Source organism: Budorcas taxicolor, chromosome 18, assembly GCF_023091745.1.
Source record: "Budorcas taxicolor isolate Tak-1 chromosome 18, Takin1.1, whole genome shotgun sequence".
Lineage (NCBI taxonomy): Eukaryota > Metazoa > Chordata > Mammalia > Artiodactyla > Bovidae > Budorcas > Budorcas taxicolor.
Window position 1 is genome coordinate 56,003,994 of NC_068927.1, and position 24,008 is coordinate 56,028,001.

The following is a 24,008-nucleotide window of genomic DNA, read 5'->3' on the forward strand; positions in this document are numbered from 1 at the left end:
ACTCCCAGGCTCTGGAGCACAGGCTCAATAGTTGTGACACACGGGCTAAGTTGCTCTGTGACATGTGGGATTTCGCAGACCAGGGAGGAACCCGTGTCTCCTGCATTGACAAGTGGATTCTTAACTACTGAGCCACCAGAGAAGCCCCATACGCTGAAGTTTTGAAGGATAAAAGGAAAGGATTTCTGTAACTTACTCTCAAGTGGCTGAAAACGTTTATATTGTATATTAGAGTGAAAGAAATGAGAGCATAGTCTAGTAAACGTTACAACAGGTTAGTGTTGGTAAATCTGTGTGAATTATACACAAGAACTTTGTGTGTATTGCTTGCAAGATTCCCCTAAGTTTGAAGATAATTAAAAACAAAAAAAGTTGCTCAGTCGTGTCCAACTTTTTGCAACCCCATGGGCCTTGGGATTCTGTAGGCCAGAATAGGAGTGGGTGGCCTATTCCTTTTCCAGGGGATCTTCCTGACCCAGGAATTGAACAGGCTTCTCTCGCATTGCAGGGCGGTTCTTTACCAACTGAGATTTCAGGGAAGCCCTTAAAAAATCAAAATAAAAACTAAATAAATAGATGTAGTGACAATAAGCTACAGTGAAATTGGGATACCATGGATTTAAATCTTTCACACTTTTTTTTTTATAGCAACCTACTTTTTTAAAGAAATATATTTGTTCTTTTTTTTTTTGGCCACTCTGTGTAGCCTGTGGGATCTTAGTTCCCTGTGCAGGGATCAAACCCACACACCCTGCATTGGAAGCACAGAGTTTTAACCACTGGACCACTAGGGAAGTCCCTGAAATCTCTCTTTTTAAGCATAAGAGACAAGAACTTGCTTTAGACTCACAGGTATGGGGGTGAAACTACATGGCAGGATCCAGTTCTTATTTGCCATTTCATCATTAACATACTTAGAATTTATGAAACGCTTCCAGGTTTTAGTGGTTGGGCTGCGAGAATTCTCTTTTTGGCCACATTGAAAATCTATAATAGCAATTGTTATTTTATGGGTCCCACCTTCTATTACCCAGTGGAGGACTCTAGGATTCAAGGCTTCCCACATTCACATAACAAGCAAAAAGAAGAATGCCTGCTTCTGAAATATTGACTCCAGAAGTAATTAAAGAAACATTTAGGTTGATATCATTTCCTGGTGGGCTTCAGTCAGCTAAAATTAGGACCATCCAGGGCTTCTCTTCCATATCCATATAGGACTACTAGAAACACCATAGCTTTGACTCTACGGATGCGAGAGTTGGACCATAAAGAAGGCTGAGCCCCAAAGAATTGATGTTTTCAAATTGTGGTGCTTCTGTGCTGCAGAAGACTCTTGAGAGTCCCTTGGACAGAAGGAGATCAATCCAGTCAATCCTAAGGAAATCAACCCTGAATACTCATTGGAAGGACTGATGCTGAAGTGGAAGCTCCAATACTTTGATCACCTGATGTGAAGAGCCGATCATTGGAAAAGACTCTGCTGCTGGGAAAGATTAGGGCAAAAGGAGGAAGGGGCATCAGGGGATGAGATGGTTAGATTGCATCACAGACTCAATGGACATGCATTTGAGCCAACTTGCAGATAGTTGGTGACAGAGGACCCTGGCGTGCTGCGGTTCATGGGGTCAAAAAGTGTCGGACACAGCTTAGCGACCGAACAACAACAACAATTCTTATGTTATTTCTTGACCACTCTGTATGAATGAAATGAAACACTATAAACAATTTTTGAAAGCTGGGATACCAAGAAGGGAAATAGGGGTACCCTGATAATTTTAATAGTCAGGTCCTCAAAGATGCAGACATTGGATCAATTGAAGCACCAGGATGAAATAACAGGTTTTATGCAATTACTTCCAGTCTTTCACATATACGAGGACAGGAGAGCAATTATCATTGTCCATATAAGATCCAGAAGTTTCTGATCATTATTTCCACAGGAACAGATCTTGAGGAAGGTCTGCCATCTTCTCCTGGAATAGTTTATCAAAGGTTTCAGCTTGGGCCACCGTGAAGTAATTTTTCCAGTCCCCAGCCACGCCTGACAAACACAAAATAGAGACTCACGTCAGATCTAGGGGTAGGTCTCAAGACTCCAATACATATCTTCTAGATCTATTTATTTTAATGTATTGCTATTAAGTAGTTCACAACACATTCTAACATGGTTTATTTTATATATTTTTTAAAATTTATTTATTTGCGGCTGTGCTGAGTCTTTGCTGCTGTGCATCGGCTTTCCCCAGTTGCAGCGAGCACGGGCCACTCTCTAGTTTGAGCGCACGGCTTCTCTTGTTGCCAAGCATGTGCTCTAGAGCCTGGCCTCAGCAGGTGTGGTGCATGGGCTTAGTAGCCCATAGCCAAGGGGCAACTAATCAAACCTGTGTCCCCTGCGTTGTCAGGCAGGTTCTTAACCACTAAACCATCAGGGAAGCCCTCGATCTATTTCCTTCCGTCTGTTTGACATGGAAGTTCCAGTTAATACAGCAGAATGACCAATGGTTTGTTGTTTTCATATGCCTAATGGTCATACTCATTTACACATTGTCCTGCTTGGAACAATTTCCTGCCTTCTCTTCTCTCATCTTGAATGAAATTCATCACCAATAACACTGCTTTATTTTCTATAACAGATCTTCCCTGGTGGCTCAAATGGTAAAGAATCTGCCTGCAATGCAGGAGACCCAGGTTCAGTCCCTGGGTTGGGAAGATCCCCTGGAGGAGGGCATGGCAACCCACTCGATTATTCTTGCCTGGAGAATCTCATGGACAGATGTCCATGGGGTCTGTAATAAGCAGTGTCTACTCACTTTTCACCACTTCTATTTCTACCACCTCCATCCAAGCCAACATCATTTCTCACCTGCATTATTGTATTAGATGTCTAACTACTCTTCTCTGTCTTTTGTTTATTTGGTCATGCCATTATTTATTTTGCAGCCAAATAACCAAGATGTAAAACAGAAACAATATTGTAACAAGTTCAATAAACACTTCAAAATGGTCCACACCAAAACAAATTAATCTTAAATAACTTTCTCAAGCACCTGCAGCCCCCATCAGTACTCTAAAAAGAGATGCCCTGATAAGGGCTCACAAGGGATAATCTCAACTGATGAGCAATTTAAATTGATAAATTCAAACATTCCCTACTCCCAATGGTTAGTGCCCTATTATAAGCCAAGAATAATCTCTACATATTCTGATCCATTTTGAAGGCAGAATGTTTTCTTTACCTCTTCTCAAAAGTTGTCCATTCTCCTCAAAATACTGACCCTTCAGGAGGGAATAATTGGACATATTGTTTTCTTTCATGGCCTGGAAAGAACTGTTTCTGAGGACTGAGTTCAGTTCTTCTGGTTCTAGTTTCTTGCCCAGGAATTGGCAGATCTTCTCCACAGTGCTCCTTGTGTTCTAGAAGAAGAGAAAATCTGAGAGATTATGTGAAAGAGCAAGAACATAGAAAAAAAGATGAGGGGGAGGAGACAGTTGAAAGAGGAGGGGGAGAGAGGAGAGGAAAAGAGGAAAGAAATGTAGAGATGTGAGTAGGGATAGAGTTGGAGGAGTCCAGAGTGGGTGAACTGGGTGATTGACATTGACACATAGACACTATCAATACTAAGTAAAGAATAGGTACCCTATGAGAACCTACTGTATGCACAGAGAACTCTAGTCAAGCTCTGTGGTGACTTAAATCGGAAGGAAATAATAGTAATAATAATAATAAAGAGGGGATATATGCATAGGTATAGCTGATTCACTTTACACTAGAAGCTACACACACTGTAAAGCAACTATATGTCAATAAAACTTTTGAAAAATTTAAAAATGACTCAGAGAAAGGTTGAAAAAAGTAGATCGAAAGACCATGATGGATTTCCCAGTATAGTTGAATTCAGGACACATTGAAACACTAAAGTGCTGGGTTTGTTAAAGAGACTTAAGAAGGGCTTCTGGAGTTATAATCAGGGTTAGGGAAGAGAGTTTCAGGGAGAAATTGACAAAAATTTAAGGAGTTGATTTCAAGCCTTGGTTATGTGCCCAAATAATGCTGTTTTTCCCAACTAACATTTGAACAAAACAAGAGAGCTTTACCATATCTTCTTATTTATTATCTCAATACTTCACATATGATCTTGGGAGATTATGATAAGGAAAAAGGATTTTATAACCAGAACGGCTTTGCTTTAAATCAGACTTTCCTCTTAGAGGTATAATGCTTTAACGGTTTTCTTTATTCCATGAGCCTTCAGTATGGTCTAACAAGTAATCACACACTTGGGGTAGTCCTAAGATGGTGGAGGAATAGGACGAGGAGACCACTTTCTCCCCCACAAATCCATCAAAAAATCATTTGAATGCTGAGCAGCTTCTACAAAACAGCTTCTGAGCTCTGGCAGAATACTCCAGTCACCCAGAAAGGCAGTCCATTCCCTTCAAAAGGAGGTAGGACAAAATATAAAAGACAAAAAGAGAGACAAAATTGTTAGGGACAGAGACCTGTCCCAGGGAGGGAATCGTGAAGGAGAAGTTTCCGAACACCAGGAAACCCTCTCACCAGCGGGTCTGTGGGAAGTTTTGGAATCTCAGAGGGCAACACAACCGGGAGGGGGGATAAAAAAAAGCCCACAGAATATGTGCCTTAAGCACAACTCCCAGCAGAGAAATAGCCTAGATGCTCACGTCTGGCACCAGTAAGTGGGGGAGGCACAGGATGCATGCTTAGGGTAAGGACGGGCCTGAATGCCCAGAGGACAATCTGAAGGAGCTAACATGAGATAGCAACCCAAACTGTGGGATAGCCAGAGAGAGAGGAAAAAAAGAGAGAGAGAGAGAGAGAACTTTTGCTCAAAAAGCTCTAACCTAAGTCACAGCCTGGTCAGCTCCCAGAACAAAGGATTGAGTGAATACAATAGTAGAGCTAGCTGGCTGCAGACTGGCCCATCTCCATGCCAGAGGCAGAGTGACAGGTGGGCGACAGCCAGAGCTGGAAGGCAGGGGGCAATCTTGGCCCCAGAGACGGCATCCTATACCAAACTGTGAGCAGGCTCCCAGTTGCTAACTAAGTCTTCCTGGGATCCTGGATGGTTGACATCTGCCAGGAGGGTCGCAGCCTGAGATCAGCCCCCCAGAGGAGACACAATGCACACCTGAGATGGCTCTTTTGCTACACACTCAGGAAACTGAGCGGCTGGGACCGGGGAGGTGATAAAATGCACTACACACCTGGGAGAGTGTGCTTGAAAAGCACCTGGTTGTCTGGGCTCCTCGGACCTAGGAAGGTCACAAAATGCAGGCCCAACCAAGTCTCTGCCTTTGTGGAGTACTCAAGAACCTGAACCTGAGCAGTTTAGACCTGGGAAGTGCACGCAACCCAGGGCCTGCTTTGGACAGTTCCCCTTCAGAGCAACCTGGAGCCTGAGCAGTGTAGAGCAAGAAAGCATAGGGGCCATGAAAGTGAAAGTGAAAGTGAAAGTAGCTCAGTTGTGTCTGATTCTTTGCGACCCGATGGATTATACAGTCCGTGGAATTCTCCAGGCCAGAATACTGGAGTGGGTAGCCTTTCCGTTTTCCAGGGGATCTTCCCAACCCAGGGATTGAACCCACATCTCCCATGTTGCAGGCAGATTCTTTACCAGCTGAGCCACAAGGAACACAAGAGCCACAAGGGACTGAGCTGAGGCAAACCCAGTGTGGTCCATACACTGCGAGCACTCCCCACACATGCCAGTGAAAATTGTTTGCAATAGTCCTCAAACCCTACAGCACAACTGAACAAGTGAGCTAAATAAGTGACCACCTTCGCCCCCTTGTGTCAGGGTGGAAATTAGACAGTGAAGAAACTTGCAAACAGAGGAAGCAAAAATAAGCAAAGAGGGAGCTGCTCTGGAAGTGACAGGTGCAACAAATTAAAACTCTGTAGTTAGCATTGACTAAGCATTGGAATGGAGAAGGCAATGGCACCCCACTCCAGTACTCTTGCCTGGCAAATCCCATGGACGGAGGAGCCTGGTGGGCTGCAGTCCATGGGGTCGCTAAGAGTCGGACACGACTGAGCGACTTCACTTTGACTTTTCACTTTCATGCATTGGAGAGGGAAATGTCAACCCACTTCAGTATTCTTGCCTAGAGAATCCCAGGGACGGGGGGGGAGTCTGGTGGGCTGCCGTCTATGGGGTAACACAGAGTTGGACACGACTGAAGTGACTCGGCAGCAGCATAGACCTTGAGAAGAAGTATAAGCTGGGACAAGGAACTATCTGCAACTGAACTGATCCCACGCTGTCCTCAACAGCTCCAGAGAAATTCCTAGATATATTTTTACTATTATCATTATTTAGTTTTTTTATTTTTAACTTCTTTACTACTCCTTTAATTTTCATTTTTATAACCTACTATTACCTTGCAAAAAAAGACCCTATTTTTAAAGCAAATTTCACATATATATTTTTTATAATTTTTGTGATTGATATTGTTTTGTATTTTTGAGAGTTTAACATTTACTCTAGATTTTTTCATCTTTGCTTATTGGTATTTGTTATCAATTTTGTACCATTAAGAATCTAGTCTTCAGTACTTATTTTTACTTAGGGATGTGATTACTGGCTTGATTGCTCTCTCCCGTTTAGACTCTCCCTTTTCTCCCCCAGGTCACCTATATCTCCTCCCTCCCCCTCCTCTTCTCTACTTAACTCTGTGAATCTCTCTGGGTGTTCCAGGCTGTAGAGAACACTTAGGGAACTGATTACTGAACTAGATTGGTCTCCCTCCTTTTGACTGTCCCTCTTCTCCTCTTGGTTACTTCTATCTCCCTCCTCCCTCTTCTCTTCTTTATGTAACTCTGTGAGTTTCTCTGGCTGTCCCTCACTGTAGAGAATCTTTTCACCATTAACCTACATGTTTTATCACCAGTGCTGTATGGATGAAGCAATCTTGAGGCTACTCAAAGAATGAGACTGAAAGCCAGAGTCAGGAGGCTGAAATCCAAAACTTGAGAACACCAGAGAACTCCTAACTCCAGGGAATATTAATCGACAAGAGCTCATCCAAAACCCTCCATACTTACACTGAAACCAAGTTCCACCTAACAGCCAACAAGTTCCAGAGCAAGACATACCATGCTAATTCTCCAGCAATGCAGGAACATAGCCCTGAGCATTAAAGTAGAGACTGCCCAAAGTCACATCAAACCTATCATGCTGCTGCTGCTATGTCACTTCAGGCGTGTCCGACTCTGTGCGACCCCATAGACGGCTGCCCACCAGGCTCCCCCGTCCCTGGGATTCTCCAGGCAAGAACACTGGAGTGGGTTGCCATTTCCTTCTCCAATGCATGAAAGTGAAAAGTGAAAGTGAAGTTGCTCAGTTGCGTCCGACTCTTAGCGACCCCATGGACTGCAGCCTACCAGGCTCCTCCATCCATGGGATTTTCTGGGCAAGAGTACTGGAGTGGGGTGCCGTTGCCTTCTCCAAAACCTATCATAGACACCTCCAAACTCACTACTGGATGCTTCATTGCACTCCAGAGAGAAGAGATCCAGCTCTACCCACCAGAACACTGATGCAAGCTTCCCTAACCAGGAAACCTTGACAAGCCACTAGTCTAACCACACCCACAGGGAGCAACCTCCACAATAAAGAGGAACAACGAACTTCCAGAATACAGAAAGTCCACCCCAAACAGAGCAATCTAGACAAAATGTAAAGGCAGAGCAATATTCAGCAGGTAAAGAACATGATAAATGCCCACTAAACCAAACAAAAGAGGAAGAGATAGGGAGTCTGCCCGAAAAGGAATTCAGAATAATGATAGTAAAGATGATCCAAAATCTTGAAAACAAAATGCAGTTACAGATAAACAGAATAGAGACAAGGATTGAGAAGATGCAAGAAATGTTTAACAAGGACCCAGAAGAAATAAAAAAGAGTCGGTCAATAATGAATAATGCAATAACTGAGATCAAAAGCACTCTGGAGGGAGCCAACAACAGAGTAACTAAGACAGAAGATAGGATAAGTGAAATGGGAGATGGAATGGTGGAAATACATGAAGCAGAGAGGAAAACAGAACAAAGAATTAAAGGAAATGAGGACAACCTGGGAGACCTCTGGGACAATGTTAAACACCCCAACATTCAAATCATAGGAGTCCCAGAAGAAGAAGACCAAAAGAAAGGCCATGAGAAAATACTTGAGGAGATAATAGTTGAAAACTTCCCTAAAATGGGGGAGGAAATAGCCACCCAAGTCCAAGAAACCCAGAGGGTCCCAAACAGGATAAAATCAAGGTGAAACACCCCAAGACACATATTAATCAAATTAACAAAGATCAAACAGGAAGAGCAAATATTAAAAGCAGCAAGGGTAAAGCAACAAATAGCACACAGGGGATTCCCGTAAGGATAACAGCTGATCTTTCAACAGAAACTCTTCAGGCCAGGAGGGACTGGCAGGACATGCTTAAAGGGATGAAAGAGAAAAACCTACAACCCAGATTACTATACCCAGCAAGGATCTCATTCAAATATGAAGGAGAAATCAAAAGCTTTACAGATAAGCAAAAGCTGAGAGAATTCAGCACCACCAAACCAGCTCTTCAATAAATGTTAAAGGATCTTCTCTAGTCAGAAAACACAGAAAAGGTTTACAAACACAAACTGTAAATGATACAATAGACCAGTTAGACCTAATTGAAATCTAGGACATTTCACCCCAAAATAATGAATTTCACCTTTACCTCAAGTGCACATGGAACATTCTCGAGGATAGATCACATCCTGGCCATAAATCTAGCCTTGGTAAAGTCAAAAACATTGAAATCATTTCAAGCATATTTTCTGATCACGATGCAGTAAGATTAGACATCAACTACAGGAAAAGAAACTACTAAAAATATACACATATGGAGGCTAAACAACACACTTCTGAATAACCAACAAAACACAGAAGAAATCAAACAAGAAATCAAAATATGCATAGAAACGAATGAAAATGAAAACACAACAACCCCAAACCTAAGGGATTCAGTAAAAGCAGTGCTAAGGGGATGGTTCATAGCAATACAAGCTTACTGTAAGAAACAAGAGAAAAATCAAATAAATAACCTAACTACACCTAAAGCAACTAGAAAAAGAAGAAATGAAGAACCCCAGGGTTAGTAGAAGGAAAGAAATCATAAAAATTAGAGCGGAAATAAATGAAAAAGAAACCTAGGAGACTATAGCAAAAATCAACAAAACTAAAAGCTGGTTCTTTGAGAAGATAAATATAATAGACAAACCATTAGCCAGACTCATCAAGAAAAAAAGGGAGAAGAATCAAATCAACAAAACTAGAAATGAAAATGGAGAAATCACAACAGACAACACAGAAATACAAAGGATCATAAGAGAGTACTATCAGCAACTAAATGCCAATAAAATGGACAACTTGGAAGAAATGGATGAATTCTTAGAAAAGTATAACCTTCTGAAACTGAAACAGGAAGAAATAGAAAATCTTAACAGACCCATCACAAACATAGAAATCGAAACGGTAATAAAAATCTTCCAACAAACAAAGCCCAGGACCAGATGCCTTCACAGGTGAATTCTACCTAAGATTTAGAGAAGAGCTAACACCTATCGTACTCAATTTCTTCCAGAAAATTGCAGCGGAAGGTAAACTGCCAATCTCATTCCATGAGGGGACCATCACCTTAATACCAAAACCAGACAAAGTTGCCACAAAAAAAGAACTACAGGCCAATATCACTGATGAACAGAGATTCAAAAATCCTTAACAAAATTCTAGCAAACAGAATCCAACAATATATTAAAAAGATCATACATCATGACCAAGTGGGCTTTATCCCAGGGATGCAAGGATTCCTCAATATTGGCAAATCAATGTAATTCACCACATTAACAAATTGAAAGATAAAAGCCATGTGATTATCTCAATAGATGAAGAGAAAACCTTTGACAAAATTCAACATCCATTTATGATAAAACCCTCCAGGAAGCAGGCATAGAAGGAACATACCTCAACATAATAAAAGCCATATATGATAAACCCACAGCAAACATTATCCTCAGTGGTGAAAAATTGAAAGCATTTCCCATAAGGCAGGAATAAGACAAGGATGCCCACTCTCACCACTACTATTCAACATAGTTTTGGAAGTTTTAGCCACAGCAATCAGAAAAGAAAGAGAAATGAAAGGAATCCATTGGAAAAGAAGAAGTAAAACTTTCACTGTTTGCAGATGACATGATCCTCTACATAGAAAACCCTAAAGACTCCACCAGAAAATTACTAGAGCTAATCAGTGAATATAGTAAAGTTGCAGGATAAAAAATTCACACACAGAAATCCCTAGCATTCCTATACACTAACAATGAGAATAAAGAAAGAGAAATTGAGGAAATAATTCCATTCACCATTGTGATGAAAAGGATAAAATACTTAGGAATAAAGCTACCTAAAGAAATAAAAGACCTATATATAGAAAAACTAGAAGACACTGATGAAAGAAATCAAAGATGACAAAAATAGATAGAGAAATATACCATGCTCATGGATCAGAAGAATCTATACAGTGAAAATGAGTATACTACCCAAAGCAATCTATAGATAGATAGATTATCCATAGATAATCCCTATGAAGCTACCAATGGTATTTTTCAGAGAACTAGAACAAATAATTTCACAATTTGTATGGAAATACAAAAAACCTTGAATAGCCAAAGAAATCTTAAGAAAGAAGAATGGAACTGGAGGAATCAACCTTCCTGACTTCAGACTATACTTACAAAGCTACCATCATCAACACAGTATGGTACTGGCACAAAGACAGAAATATAGATCAATGGAACAAAATAGAAAGCCCAAAGATAAATCCACATACCTATGGACACCTTATCTTTGACAAACGAAGCAAAAATATATAATGGGGAAAAGACAATCTCTGTAACAACTGATGCTGGGATAACTGCTCGACCACTTGTAAAAGAATGAAACTAGAACTCTTTCTAACACCATACACAAAAATAAACTAAAAATGGATCAAAGATTTAAATGGAAGACCAGAAACTATAAAACTGCTAGAGGAAAACATAGGCAAAGCACTTTCTGACATAAATCACAGCAGGATCCTCTATGACCCACCTCCCAGAGTAATGGAAATAAAAGCAAAAATAAACAAATGGGACCTAATTAAACTTAAAAAGCTTTTGCACAATGAAGGAAACTATAAACAAGGTGAAAAGACAGCCTTCAGAATGATAGAAAATAATACCAAATGAAGCAACTGCCGAAGAATTAATCTCAAAAATAGACAAGCAGCTCATGCAGCTCAATTTCAGAAAAATAAATGACCCAATCAAAAAATGGGCCAAAGAACTAAACAGACATTTCTCCAAAGAAGACATACAGATGGCTAACAAACATCTAAGAAGATGCTCAATATCACTCATTATCAGAGAAATGCAAATTAAAACTACATTGAGGTACCATCTCACGCTGGTCAGAAGGCTGGTATCAAAAAGCCTACAAACAAATGCTGGAGAGGGTGTGGAGAAAAGGGAACACTCTTACACTGTTGGTGGGAATGCAAACTAGTACAGCCACTATGGAGATTCCTTAAAACACTGGAAACAGAACTTGCATATGACCCAGCAATCCCACTGCTGGGCATACACACTGAGGAAACCAGAACTGAAAGAGACACATGTACCCTAATGTTCATCGCAGCACTGTTTACAATAGCTAGGACATGGAAGAAACCTAGACATTGACTGGCAGGTGAATGGATATGAAAGCTGTGGTACATATACACAATGGAATATTACTCAGCTATTAAAAAGAATGCATTTGAATCAGTTCTAATGAGGTGGATGAAACTGGAGCCTATTATACAGAGTGAAATAAGTCAGAAAGAAAAACACCAATACAGTATATTCATGCATCTATATGGAATTTAGAAAGATGGTATATGTGAGACAGCAAAAGAGACACAGATGTAAAGAACAGACTTTTGGACTCTGTGGGAGAAGACCAGGGTGGGATGATTTGAGAGAATAGCATTGAAACATATATATTACCATTTGTGAAATAGGTCACCAGTCCAGGTTCAATGCATGAAACAGGGTGCCCAGGGCTGGTGCACTGGAATGACCCTGAGGGATGGGATGGGGAAGAAGGTGGGAGGGGGGTTCAGGATGGGGAACACGTGTACATCCATGGCTGATTCATGTCAATGTATGGCAAAAATCACTACAATATTGTAAGATAATTAGCTTCCAATTAAAATTAAAATAAATTAATTAAATAAAAGAAATCACACACCTGTAAAAATAACAACAACAACAAGAACAACATGGACAGAACAGAACAAAAATCCTAACAAAAAGAAAACAAAGGGGCTCCCCTGGGCTCAGTGTTAAAGATTCTGCCTGTCAGTTCAGGAAACATGGGTTCAATCCCTGGTCTGGGAAGATCCCACCTACCTCGGAGCAACTCAGCTCATGTGGCATAACTTTTAAGCCTGTGCTCTAGAATCCGGGCACTGCAACAAGAGTACCCCTGTCTCATCATACCTAGAGAAAGCCTGAGGACAGCCAAGAAGACCCAGCACAGCCAATACATAAATAAAATTCTTTTGTAAAAAAGCCCTTCACCTTATGCTGAAACAAAGAAAAACATGTGAAGAAAGAGAGCATGGAGCTTTGAAGTGTCAACCAGAAACGAGGCAATGAAGACCAGGTTGCTATTCTCACTCCTATTGACTATAGGCTAAACTTTGAGAAAGTCAAAGGGAGACCCAGGGGAATGGAGGGAAGGTGGGGGGAGTGCAGATGGTGGTGAGAGAGAGTGTGCTGACTGTAAGAGCAATAGTTACCCATTTCATCTCTTCGTAACTCAGTATCAGGGAGTTCTCCTTGTCTCTCATGGACATCCAGCCCCGAATGTGGTCAAACCACGATCCAAATACCACTGCATGGAGGGGAGGCAGAAAGAGGGAGTAGATGACACATGGAATGAAAGCAGGGACTCATACACTACGTTCACTCTGTGGGCATAATTGCTAGCATGATGCCGGGCACATTTACGCTTGTTATAACCGGTATCCAACACCATGCATTTGCCCTTTAACAAGCCTAATGCCTTTGCAGCAGGTGTTGTATACAGTTTTCAAGGGTCTGTGAGGAGATCGTGTCCAGTGAACCATGTGGTCTGAGAAGTGGCTGTTTTTTTTTGGGGGGGGGGCCTCTTATCTGTTCAGCATTTAGATATTTTTGCTTGGTAGGTACATTCTCACAACACTTGTGTTTTTCCCCCCTCCCTGTCATCTTCCCTTCATTGTTGCTGTTGGAATTATGATTCCTCGGGAGACCAAATCAGGAAGGGAATACTGGCTTCAGTAGTTGCAGTGCACCCACCTAGCTGCCCCATGGCTTGTGGGATTTTCCGAGACCAGGGATCGAATCCATGTCACCCGCTTTGGCAGGCAGATTCTGAACCACTGGACCACCAGGGAAGTCTTATTGCTCTTTTTCTGAAAGAGTAGCCTGAAGCAAATCAGGAGATATGGCTGAAGAGTTCACTCAGGATCAGCTCAATAAAAACTATGACTTCCAGTGTTTGAAGATTGGACTTCAGTATTGAGGGCAAAAAAAAAAAGTGAGGGAACCTGAACTGTTCAATATAGAAGTGATGATTGCGTCATAGCCTGGAAGGGCTGATGAGCATGCAGATGAGGATAATAGAGAGTCTGTAGCGTGACTCCCATAGACCAAGGACGTCACTAGATTCTCCCCTGTCGACAGCAGCACCATCAACTGTCTTGGTGACCGGTGTGTCCCTAGCTGCCCAAGAAGCAGAAAAGATGTCGAGTTCCGGCAGAATGTTGGCAGACAGGGAGCAGAGTGAATGTCCACTGATGGCAGGATGCCCTCTGTGAGCATCAAAGAGTGACATTAATAGATCTCTTAATGACATTACTAAGATCTCTTTGCTTTATTTCATGTTGCATTTGATTATTTATTTGTCATCTCACACTGATGATAATGGGGCTTCCCAGGGGGCAGCAGTGGTAAAGAATCTGCCTGCCAATGCAAGAGGGCTAGAGATGTGGGTTTGATCCCTGGGTCAGGAAAATCCCCTGGAGGAGGGAACAGTAACCCACTCCGATATTCTTGGACAATTCCATGGACAGAGGAGCCTGGCGGGCTACAGTCCAGGGAGTTGCAATGAGTCAGAGATGACTGATCGGCTGAGCATGCACACACAAGTGGCAAGCACCGCTCTAGGGCCTGGAGTCAACAATGAAAAACTCAAAGACGTTGCATCTTGGTGGAGAGACATGTGGCAGAAACAAATAAATAGAATACATACTCACTGGTGATGAGTACTAAGGGGGGAAAAAGATGAAACTATAGAGATGGGAGAGATGCTGTTTTCTATAGTTTATGAAAAGGATCAGACGTGACTGAACGACTAAACAACAATGGCCCTCTCCAGTGAAGATGCCCATGGGCTGTTAAGAAACAGTTCTGAAACCGGGAGACGTATCACAGCTGAGGTACTAGACTCATCACATAGTTTTGGGAAAAACTGCAACATTTCAAGTATCTGAGAATGCCTAGAAGCTCTGCATAATTAAAAGTACAGAGACGTTTCCCTGGTGGTACAGTGGCTAAGACTCTGTGCTCCAATTCAGGGGGTCAGGGTTCTACCCCTGGTCAGGGAACTAGATCCCCCATGCTGCAATGAAAGAACCCCCAAGCCACAACTAAGATGGAAGAATTCACCTTCCACATCTAAGACCTGATGCAGCCAGAAAAATGAATAATTAATTCAAAAAAATAGAGGTCCTGAGTGAATGCATGCTAAGTCACTACAGTTGTGTCTGACTCTCTGCGATCCCAGTGACTGGAGTGTTCCAGGCTCCTCTCTATGGGATTTTCCTGGCAAGAATACTGGAGTGGGTTGTCATGCCCTCCTCCAGGAGATCTTCCCGACCCAGGGACAGAACCTGTATCTCCTGCATCTCCTGTATTACAGCCAGATTCTTTACCCACTGAGAAAACTGGGAAGCCCATAAAGGTCCTGGGGTAATGCATACAGTTTTTAGACACAGAGGACAAGAGAATTAAGGGACTTTTTGAAAGATGCACCCATAAATGGTGGACAGTCAGGATCGTATTGTCCAGGAAGCCAATGAAAGTTGACTTTCAGAAAGTCTCCTGACTTTCACAAATTTAGGAGGGTACAGGAGAAGAATGTGATTGCTTTGTGTTAGCATTAGGTCATGCAGATTCAGAAGATAGCTAGGATAGTTTCTGATGGGGCAAACAAAAGGGCTGGTTGAAGTCCTTCTGCCTTACAAGATAATATGTGGATTCAGAAAATTTTGGTTCCAGTGGTGACGGAACCCTAAACCCATGCATTGGTTAGATGTAGAGACATCAAGTTGGGTAAAAAAATAAAAAGAGGTCTGATGAAGGACTCTGACAACTCCGAGCTTTCATATTTTATATTCACTCACCATTTCCTTCGACAAACCATTCAAAGTATTGTTCCATTGACTGTGGTCTCTTAACAAATTTTGCATTCCTCCAGAAAAAATAACCAGACACAAAAACATCTCTGGGATTTCTGATGAGGTAGATCATCTTAAAGAGAAAAATTGGATCATGAAAAATCAATAGTCATTTTCTAACCTTCTTAATCATCATAAAAATGGGAAAAAAAACCAGTTCCTAGAAAGTGCCCTTTAAATATCATGGATTATTTTAATAAACTAGTTATTATATTCATTAATCAAATGTGTATTTTAAAATTCCAGTGAACTAGTCACTGGACCAATTCAGTTTAGTTCAGTTCAGTTGCTCAGTCGTGTCCGACTCTTTGCGACCCCATGAATCACAGCACGCCAGGCGTCCCTGTCCATCACCATCTCCCAGAGTTCACTCAGACTCACATCCATCGAGTCCGTGATGCCATCCAGCCATCTCATCCTCGGTCGTCCCCTTCTCCTCCTGCCCCCAATCCCTTCCAGCATCAGAGTCTTCTCCAATGAGTCAACCCTTCTCATGAGGTGGCCAAAGTACTAGAGTTTCAGCTTTAGCATCATTCCTTCCAAAGAAATCCCAGGGTTGATCTCCTTCAGAATGGACTGGTTGGATCTCCTTGCAGTCCAAGGGACTCTCAAGAGTCTTCTCCAAAACCACAGTTCAAAAGCATCAATTCTTCAGCACTCAGCCTTCTTCACAGTCCAACTCTCACATCCATACATGACCACAGGAAAAACCATAGCCCTGACTAGACAGACCTTAGTCGGCAAAGTAATGTCTCTGCTTTTGAATATACTATCTAGGTTGGTCATAACTTTTCTTCCAAGGAGTAAGTGTCTTTTAATTTCATGGCTGCAATCACCATCTGCAGTGATTTTGGAGCCCAGAAAAATAAAGTCTGACACTGTTTCCACTGTTTCCCCATCTACTTCCCATGAAGTGATGGGACCGGATGCCATGATCTTCGTAAGAGGAAAGCATTGTTCTTTCCCTCTGGGATACTATAGACTAAAGAATCTTCTTGTCAATGCAAGAGATGCCAGAGATGTGGGTTTAATCCCTGGCTTGGGAAGATCCCCTGGAAGAGGGCATGGCAACCCACTCCAGTATTCTTGCCTAGAGAATCTCATGGACAGCAGAGCCTGGTGGGTTACGGTCTATGGGGTTACAAAGAGTCGGACATGACTTAAGCGACAGAGCACCACTGGCCCACCAGGGAAGCCCTGATGAAGACTGTCTTGACTGTTGTACACTGACCTTGGCCTTGGATTTGAAGAAAGACTTGGGGAAGAGTTGGATGGGCAGGTGAGAACTGATGAGACGTGGGCCTTCCTTCTCCTTTAGTAATTCATACCCAACCTTAGTCTCTACCCAGGGGGAGCGGTCCCAAATGGGCTCAGATTGGACCCACTTGGGATCCCCCTTGGAGTAAACCAAGCAGACAGTTTCAATCAACCAGTTTGTTCCTAGATAAAGAAAGGAAAAATATGATCAATCATTTTAATCTGACTTAAAAAATTCTTATAATGTATACAGATCATAAAAGGTACCATCTTAACCATCTTTAAATTACAGTTCAGTTGTTTAGTCATTCAGTCATGTCCAGCTCTTTTTGCAACCCCATGGACTATAGCCCTCCAGGCTCCTCTGTCCTTGGGATTTCCCAGGCAAGAATACCGGAGTGGGTTGCCATTTCCTTCTCCAGGGGATCTTTCCAACCCAGGGATTGTACCCACTTCTCCTGCCTAGGCAGGCGGACTCTTTACCGCTGAGCCACCAGGCAGCCCTGTACAGCTCTTTAGGGTTAAGTATATGTACATGGTTGTGCAAACAATCTGCAGAACTTTTCCATCTTGCACAGCTGAACCTCTGTGCCCATCAAGTAACAAGTTCCCATTTTCTTCTCCTTCCAGTCCCCGGCAATCATTCTATTTTCTGTTTCTGATACCTCATTTGAGTGGAGTCATACCTACCATGCAGAGCTTGGTGGCTCAGATGATAAAACATCTGCCTGCAATGCAGAAGACCCAGGTTCGATCCCTGGGTCAGAAGATCCCCCGGAGAAGGAAAGGCTACAGAGTCCAGTGTTCTTGCTTGAAGAAACCCATGGACAGGGAAGCCTGGAGGGCTACAGTCTCTGGGATCATGAAGAGTCAGACACAACTGAACAACTAACACTTTCACTTCACTCCATACATACTGTGTCTTCATAGTTTATCCGTGTTGTAGCAAGTGTCAGAAATCCATTCCTTTCTAAGGCTGAATAATATTCTCAATATGTGGATAATAAATTTTCTTTACCCATTCATCTGTCAATGGACCTTTGGGTTGCTTCATGCTTCGGCTATTTGCTTAAATCCCTTGAACGTGTTCCCGTTGCTCTTGGCCTTTTAACAGATTCCCATTGCCCTTGGCTCATCATTACCACTGCACTTCCGATGACTTCAGCCTTGCTTCTTGCCCAATCACAGTCCCTCTATGACCTTGCCACTCTCAGATGTATGATCCACATCCTTTCAGTTCAGTGGATTTGCCAAGTTCTTTTCCAATTCCTGATCACTATCCATGCTGATATGCTGATACCTTTCCTGGAAAATCTCTCCTTTTTGAAAAGTTATATTTATTTATGCAGTTATTTTTGGCTGGGTCTCGCTGCACTTGGGCTTTCTCCAGTTGGGGTGAGCAGGGGGCTACTCTCTAGTTGTGATGCTCGGGCTTCTCATTGCCGTGACTTCTCTTATTGCAGAACATGGGCTCTAGAGCCTGCAGGCTATGGTAGTTGTGGCACACGGGCATAATTGCTCCACAGCATGGAGGATCTTCCTGGACCAAGGGATTGAACCCATGTCCCCTGCAAGGCAGGCAGATTGTTAACCACTGGACCATCAGGGAAGTCCTGGAAAGTATCTCTTTCCACAAAATAATTTCACATTCACTCCTTAAAAAAAAATTTATTTTCCTGCTGCTAATTCTTTCCTTTATCTAAAAAAATATTTATTTATTTTATCATTAACGCCTCTGCTGTTTTCATTGTTGCACTCAGACTTTCTCTAGTTGCAGTGAGCAGGGGCTACTGAGAAGCCTTCTCATTGCAGTGGCTTCTTTTCTTGTGAAGCACAGGCTCCAGGCACATGGGCCTCAGCAGCTGTGGCCTGTGTGCCCTGGAGCACTGGCTCAGTGGTTGCGGTGTACAGGCTTAGTTGCGGCACAGGATGTGGAATCTTGCCTGACCAGGGATCAAACAGGGACGCCCCACGTTCACTCTTTTTGATCTCAATTTAGTGCCATTTCTTCTATCTTGCTTCTTGGCTGCAGTAGTTATGTTTTATTCCTCACCCCAGCCCTCCCACCTTGTTTTATTGACTTATTACTAACAAGTTAAGGATGTATATGTTTACACCCTCAGTTCAAAAACAGTGGGGTCAACATGGCAAGACTAAACTGTCCATTGCTCCATTATATTATACAAGTAACTGGATAAGACTTGTTTCTGCTAGCAGGGAGCTTATCGTCTCTTTCATATAAAGCAGAAATAGGGCATCCCTAGGGGCTCAGTGGTGAATAATCCACCTGCCAGCGCAGGAGACATGGGTTCAATCTCTGACCCGGGAAGATCCCACAGGCAGTGGGGCAACTAAGCCCATGCGCTGTAACTACTGAGCCGTGAGTCACTGAACTACTGAAGCCCTAGAACCCGGGCTCCACAAGAGAAGTTGCCTCTAGCGAAGCCCTCACACTGCAGCTAGAGAAGGCCCACGCAGCAGAGAAGACCTGACACAGTCCGAAATAAATCGATAGTAATTATAAAAGCAAGAAGCAAAATTCTATTTAAAAAAGAATGTGTATTTTTAAGGTGTACATGTTCATTTGTCACGTGTCACATTGTGAAAAGACTACCACTGTCAAGCTAATGAACATAGACATCTCACAGAGTTACCTCCTTCCCCTACTTCTTCTAGGGCTTCTCTGGGGGCTCAGTGGTAAGAATCCACCTGCCAGTGCAGGAGACAGAGAGATTAGGACTCAAGCCCTGGGTCAGGAAGATCCCCTGGAGAAGGAGATGGCAGCCCTCTCCAGTATTCTTACCTGGAGAATCCCATGGACAGAGGAGCCTGGTGGGCTATAGTTTATGGGGTTTCACAATGAGGCAGACAGGGCCGAGCAACTAAACAATAGCACCCATTTCCTCTACAGACTTCACTCCCCATCTTCTTCCACTCCTCTCTACAAACAGCTGAATCTGCCTTAGGCTTCATTCCCATGGTTTCCTCCAATGCCTTTGACTACATCCTCTGAGCACTCAGCCGACTGTGTAACTGCCTGGCTCAACCCTTTTCTCTGGACACCAGTGGTATCAGTGCACGTTTCTATTCCCCTAATGCATTGCCAGCATACAGAAAGCCTTCCATCTGTCTACTGAAGAATGAGGGCCACAGCCACAGCCTGTCAGTATCTGATCCTGCTTCCTTACCTGATTTGGGGAAAGTCAGCAGTAAGACATCTTCATCTTTAACAAGGAAACTCTCCTGCACCTCTCTCAGGAGTTCAGGTGAGTAATCCAGGCTTGGGAAGGGTATCCCTTCAAACCACAAAGACTTTCCTGTCATGATGATGGGCTCTTTCTACCTCTCGTGAGCCTTTTAGCCATAGTCACTACTGGACTGGGAGATCCGTTTTATAGTCAACATCGAACAATCATTAATCTCTCCCAGGTTGTTGATGAGTGTGCCTGCCCATAAAAAGAGAGGGTTACAAGATTGATGATATTGGGCAACCGTGAAGTCATTCAGAGAACATTCTGGTGTGACCTGAGTTTGACCCCACAGGAGGGAACCAGAAGTTTAGTAACAAGATGGAGGGTGTAGACATGTCGTAGATTAAAAATGTATATCTTTAAGTTTATTATTTATTGGCTGCGCCAGGCTTCATTGCTGTATGTGGGCTTTTTCTAGCTGCAGCAAGCAGGGGTTACTCTCTTGTTGCCAAGCTGAGGGGTCTAGGCAGCTGGGCTGAATATGTGGCACAGGGGCTAAGTTGTACATTGGCACGTGGAAACTTTCCGGACCAGGTATCGAACCTGAGTCCCTTGCATTGGCAGGCAGAATCCTAACCAGTGGACCACCAGGGAAATCCTAAAAAAATATTTTAAATAAGCTTTGTTATTTTTTTCCAACACTTTTAGATGTATAGGAAAATTGTAAAGATAGTGTGAAGACTTCTCATAGTCCATACATTATTCGGACTTCCTTAGTTTTTACCCAATATCCTTTCTCCAGTCCAAGATCCCATCCCAGACATGACATTACATTGGGTCTTCATGTCTCCGTAGGTCTCTCTTGGCTGTGACAGTTTCTCAGACTTTCCTTATCTTTGATGACTTTGACAGTTTTGAGGATTGATTACTGGTCAGGTATTTGAGGGAAGGTCCCTCTCTTGGGGTGTGCCAAACCCAGGTCTCCTGCATTGCAGGTGGATTCTTTACCAGCTGAGCCACATTGGGCTTTCCCTCATAGCTCAGTTGGTAAAGAATCTACCTGCAATGCAGGAGACCCTGGTTCGATCCCTGTGTCGGGAAGATCCGCTGAAGAAGTGAATGGCTACCCACTCCAATATTCTGGCCTGGAGAATTCCTAGTCCATGGGGTCGAAAGAGTCAGCCAGGACTGAGTGACTTTCACTTTCACTGACATCTCATTTTTGATGTTGATTTTGATCAACATCAGAAGTAATGTTTGTTAACTTTATGGTTATACAGTGGAAGTGAGAAATAGATTTAAGGGACTAGATCTGATAGATAGAGTACCTGATGAATTATGGACGGAGGTTCGTGACGTTGTACAGGAGACAGGGATCAAGACCATCCCCATGGAAAAGAAATGCAAAAGAACAAAATAGCTGTCTGGGAAGGCCTTACAAATAGTTATTTGTCAGTATCTGATCCTGTTTCCTTGAAAAGAAGAGAAAGCGAAAAGCAAAGGAGAAAAGGAAAGATATAAGCATCTGAATGCAGAGTTCCAAAGAATAGCAAGGAGAGATAAGAAAGCCTTCCTCAGCGATCAATGCAAAGAAATAGAGGAAAACAATAAAATGGGAAAGACTAGAGATCTCTTCAAGAAAATTAGAGATACCAAGGGAACATTTCATGCAAAGATAGGTTTGATAAAGGACAGAAATGGTCTGGACCTAACAGAAGCAGAAGATATTAAGCAGAGGTGGCAAGAATACACAGAAGAACTGTACAAAAAAGATCTTCAGGACCAAGATAATCACGATGGTGTGATCACTCACCTAGAGCCAGACATCCTGGAATGTGAAGTCAAGTGGGCCTTAGAAAGCATCACTATGAACAAAGCTAGTGGAGGTGATGGCATTCCAGTTGAGCTATTTCAAATCCTGAAAGATGATGCTGTGAAAGTGCTGCACTCAATATGCCAGCAAATTTGGAAAACTCAGCAGTGGCCACAGGACTGCAAAAGGTCGGTTTTCATTCCAATCCCAAAGAAAGGCAATGACAAAAAATGCTCAAACTACGGCACAATTGCACTCATCTCACATACTAGTAAAGTAATGCTCAAAATTCTCCAAGCCAGACTTCAGCAGTATGTGAACCGTGAACTTCCAGATGTTCAGGCTGGTTTTAGAAAAGGCAGAGGAGCCAGAGATCAAATTACCAACATCCGCTGGATCATGGAAAAAGCAAGAGAGTTCCAGAAAAACATCTATTTCTGCTTTATTGACCCTGCCAAATCCTTTGACTATGTGGATCACAATAAACTGGAGAATTCTGAAAGAGATGGAAATATCTGACCTGCCTCTTGAGAAACCTATATGCAGGTCAGGAAGCAACAGTTAGAACTGGACATAGAACAACAGACTGGTTCCAAATAGGAAAAGGAGGACGTCAAGGCTGTATATTGTCACCCTGCTTATTTAACTTATATGTAGAGTACATCATGAGAAACGCTGGGTTGGAAGAAGCACAAGCTGGAATCAAGATTGCCGGGAGAAATATCAGTCACCTCAGATATGCAGATGACACCACCCTTATGGCAGAAAATGAAGAAGAACTCAAAAGCTTCTTGATGAAAGTGAAAGAGGAGAGTGAAAAAGTTGGCTTAAAGCTCAACATTCAGAAAACGAAGATCATGGCATCTGGTCCCATCACTTCATGGCAAATAGATGGGGAAACAGTGGAAACAGTGTCAGGCTTTTTTTGGGGGGGGGCTCCAAAATCACTGCAGATGGTGATTGAAGCCATGAAATTAAAAGACACTTACTCCTTGGAAGAAAGTTATGACCAACCTAGATAGCATATTCAAAAGCAGAGACATTACTTTGCCAACAAAGGTCCATCTAGTCAAGGCTATGGTTTTTCCAGTAGTCATGTATGGATGTGAGAGTTGGACTGTGAAGAAAGCTGAGTGCCCAAGAACTGATGCTTTTGAACTGTGGTGTTGGGGAAGACTCTTGAGAGTCCTTTGGACTTCAAGGAGATCCAACCAGTCCATTCTAAAGGAGATCAGTCCTGGCTATTCTTTGGAAGGAATGATGCTGAAACTCCAGTACTTTGGCCACCTCATGCGAAGAGTTGACTCATTGGAAAAGACTCTGATGCTAGGAGGGATTGGGGGCAGGAGGAAAAGGGGATGACAGAGGATGAGATGGCTGGATGGCATCACCGACTCGATGGATGTGAGTTTGAGTGAACTCTGGGAGTTGGTGATGGACAGGGAGGCCTGGCAGGCTGCAATTCATGGGGTCACAAAGAGTCAGACATGACTGAGTGACTGAACTGAACTGAGATTTCCCCATGGTAAATTTACTCTCACCTTCTTCCTTTTTTTTTTTCAATTTTTTTTGACCAGGCCTAATGGCATGTGGGAGCTTAGTTCTCTGATCAGAGATTGAACCCCTTTCTTTGGAAGCTCAGAGCCTTAACCACTGGACTGCCAGGGAAGTCCTTACCTTCCTTCCTTTTATGTGGGCATATATAAAAGATGAAGTCTAGACCTGAAGGTATTAATGAGAACATCTCCGGTGAACTCTAATTGAGGAATCTTTAAAAAATAATTGTCTGCTGCTGCTGCTGAGTAGTTGCTTCAGTCGTGTCCGCCTCTGTGCGACCCTGTAGACGGCAGCCCACCAGGCTCCCCCGTCCCTGGGATTCTCCAGGCAAGAATACTGGAGTGGGTTGCCATTTCCTTCTCTAATGCATGAAAGTGAAAAGTGAAAGTGAAGTCGCTCAGTCGTGTCTGACTCTTAGCGACCTCTTGGACTGCAGCCTACCAGGCTCCTCCATCCATGGGATTTTCCAGGCAAGAGTACTGGAGTGGGGTGCCATTGCCTTCTCCAAATAATTGTCTAGTACCATTCAAATTATCAAATTGTTATTTTAAAACAACATAAGAAAAGAAAAACTACAATATGGTCCAGAGAAATTAGAAGGGAGAATG

At 42.8% G+C, this 24,008-nt stretch overlaps 1 protein-coding gene across 1 annotated transcript; it reads right to left on the minus strand.

The window, feature by feature from the left end:
• Nucleotides 1-1,928: 1,928 nt before the first annotated feature.
• LOC128063820 (sulfotransferase 2A1-like) lies at nt 1,929-20,163 on the minus strand. The gene is made up of 6 exons (XM_052656634.1): nt 20,028-20,163; nt 16,814-17,022; nt 15,529-15,655; nt 12,880-12,974; nt 3,237-3,414; nt 1,929-2,041 (listed from the first exon to the last, which is right to left on the minus strand). The coding sequence occupies exons 1-6, from the start codon at nt 20,161-20,163 to the stop codon at nt 1,929-1,931; spliced, it is 858 nt and encodes a 285-aa protein (XP_052512594.1).
• Between the last annotated feature and the right edge of the window lie 3,845 nt (nt 20,164-24,008).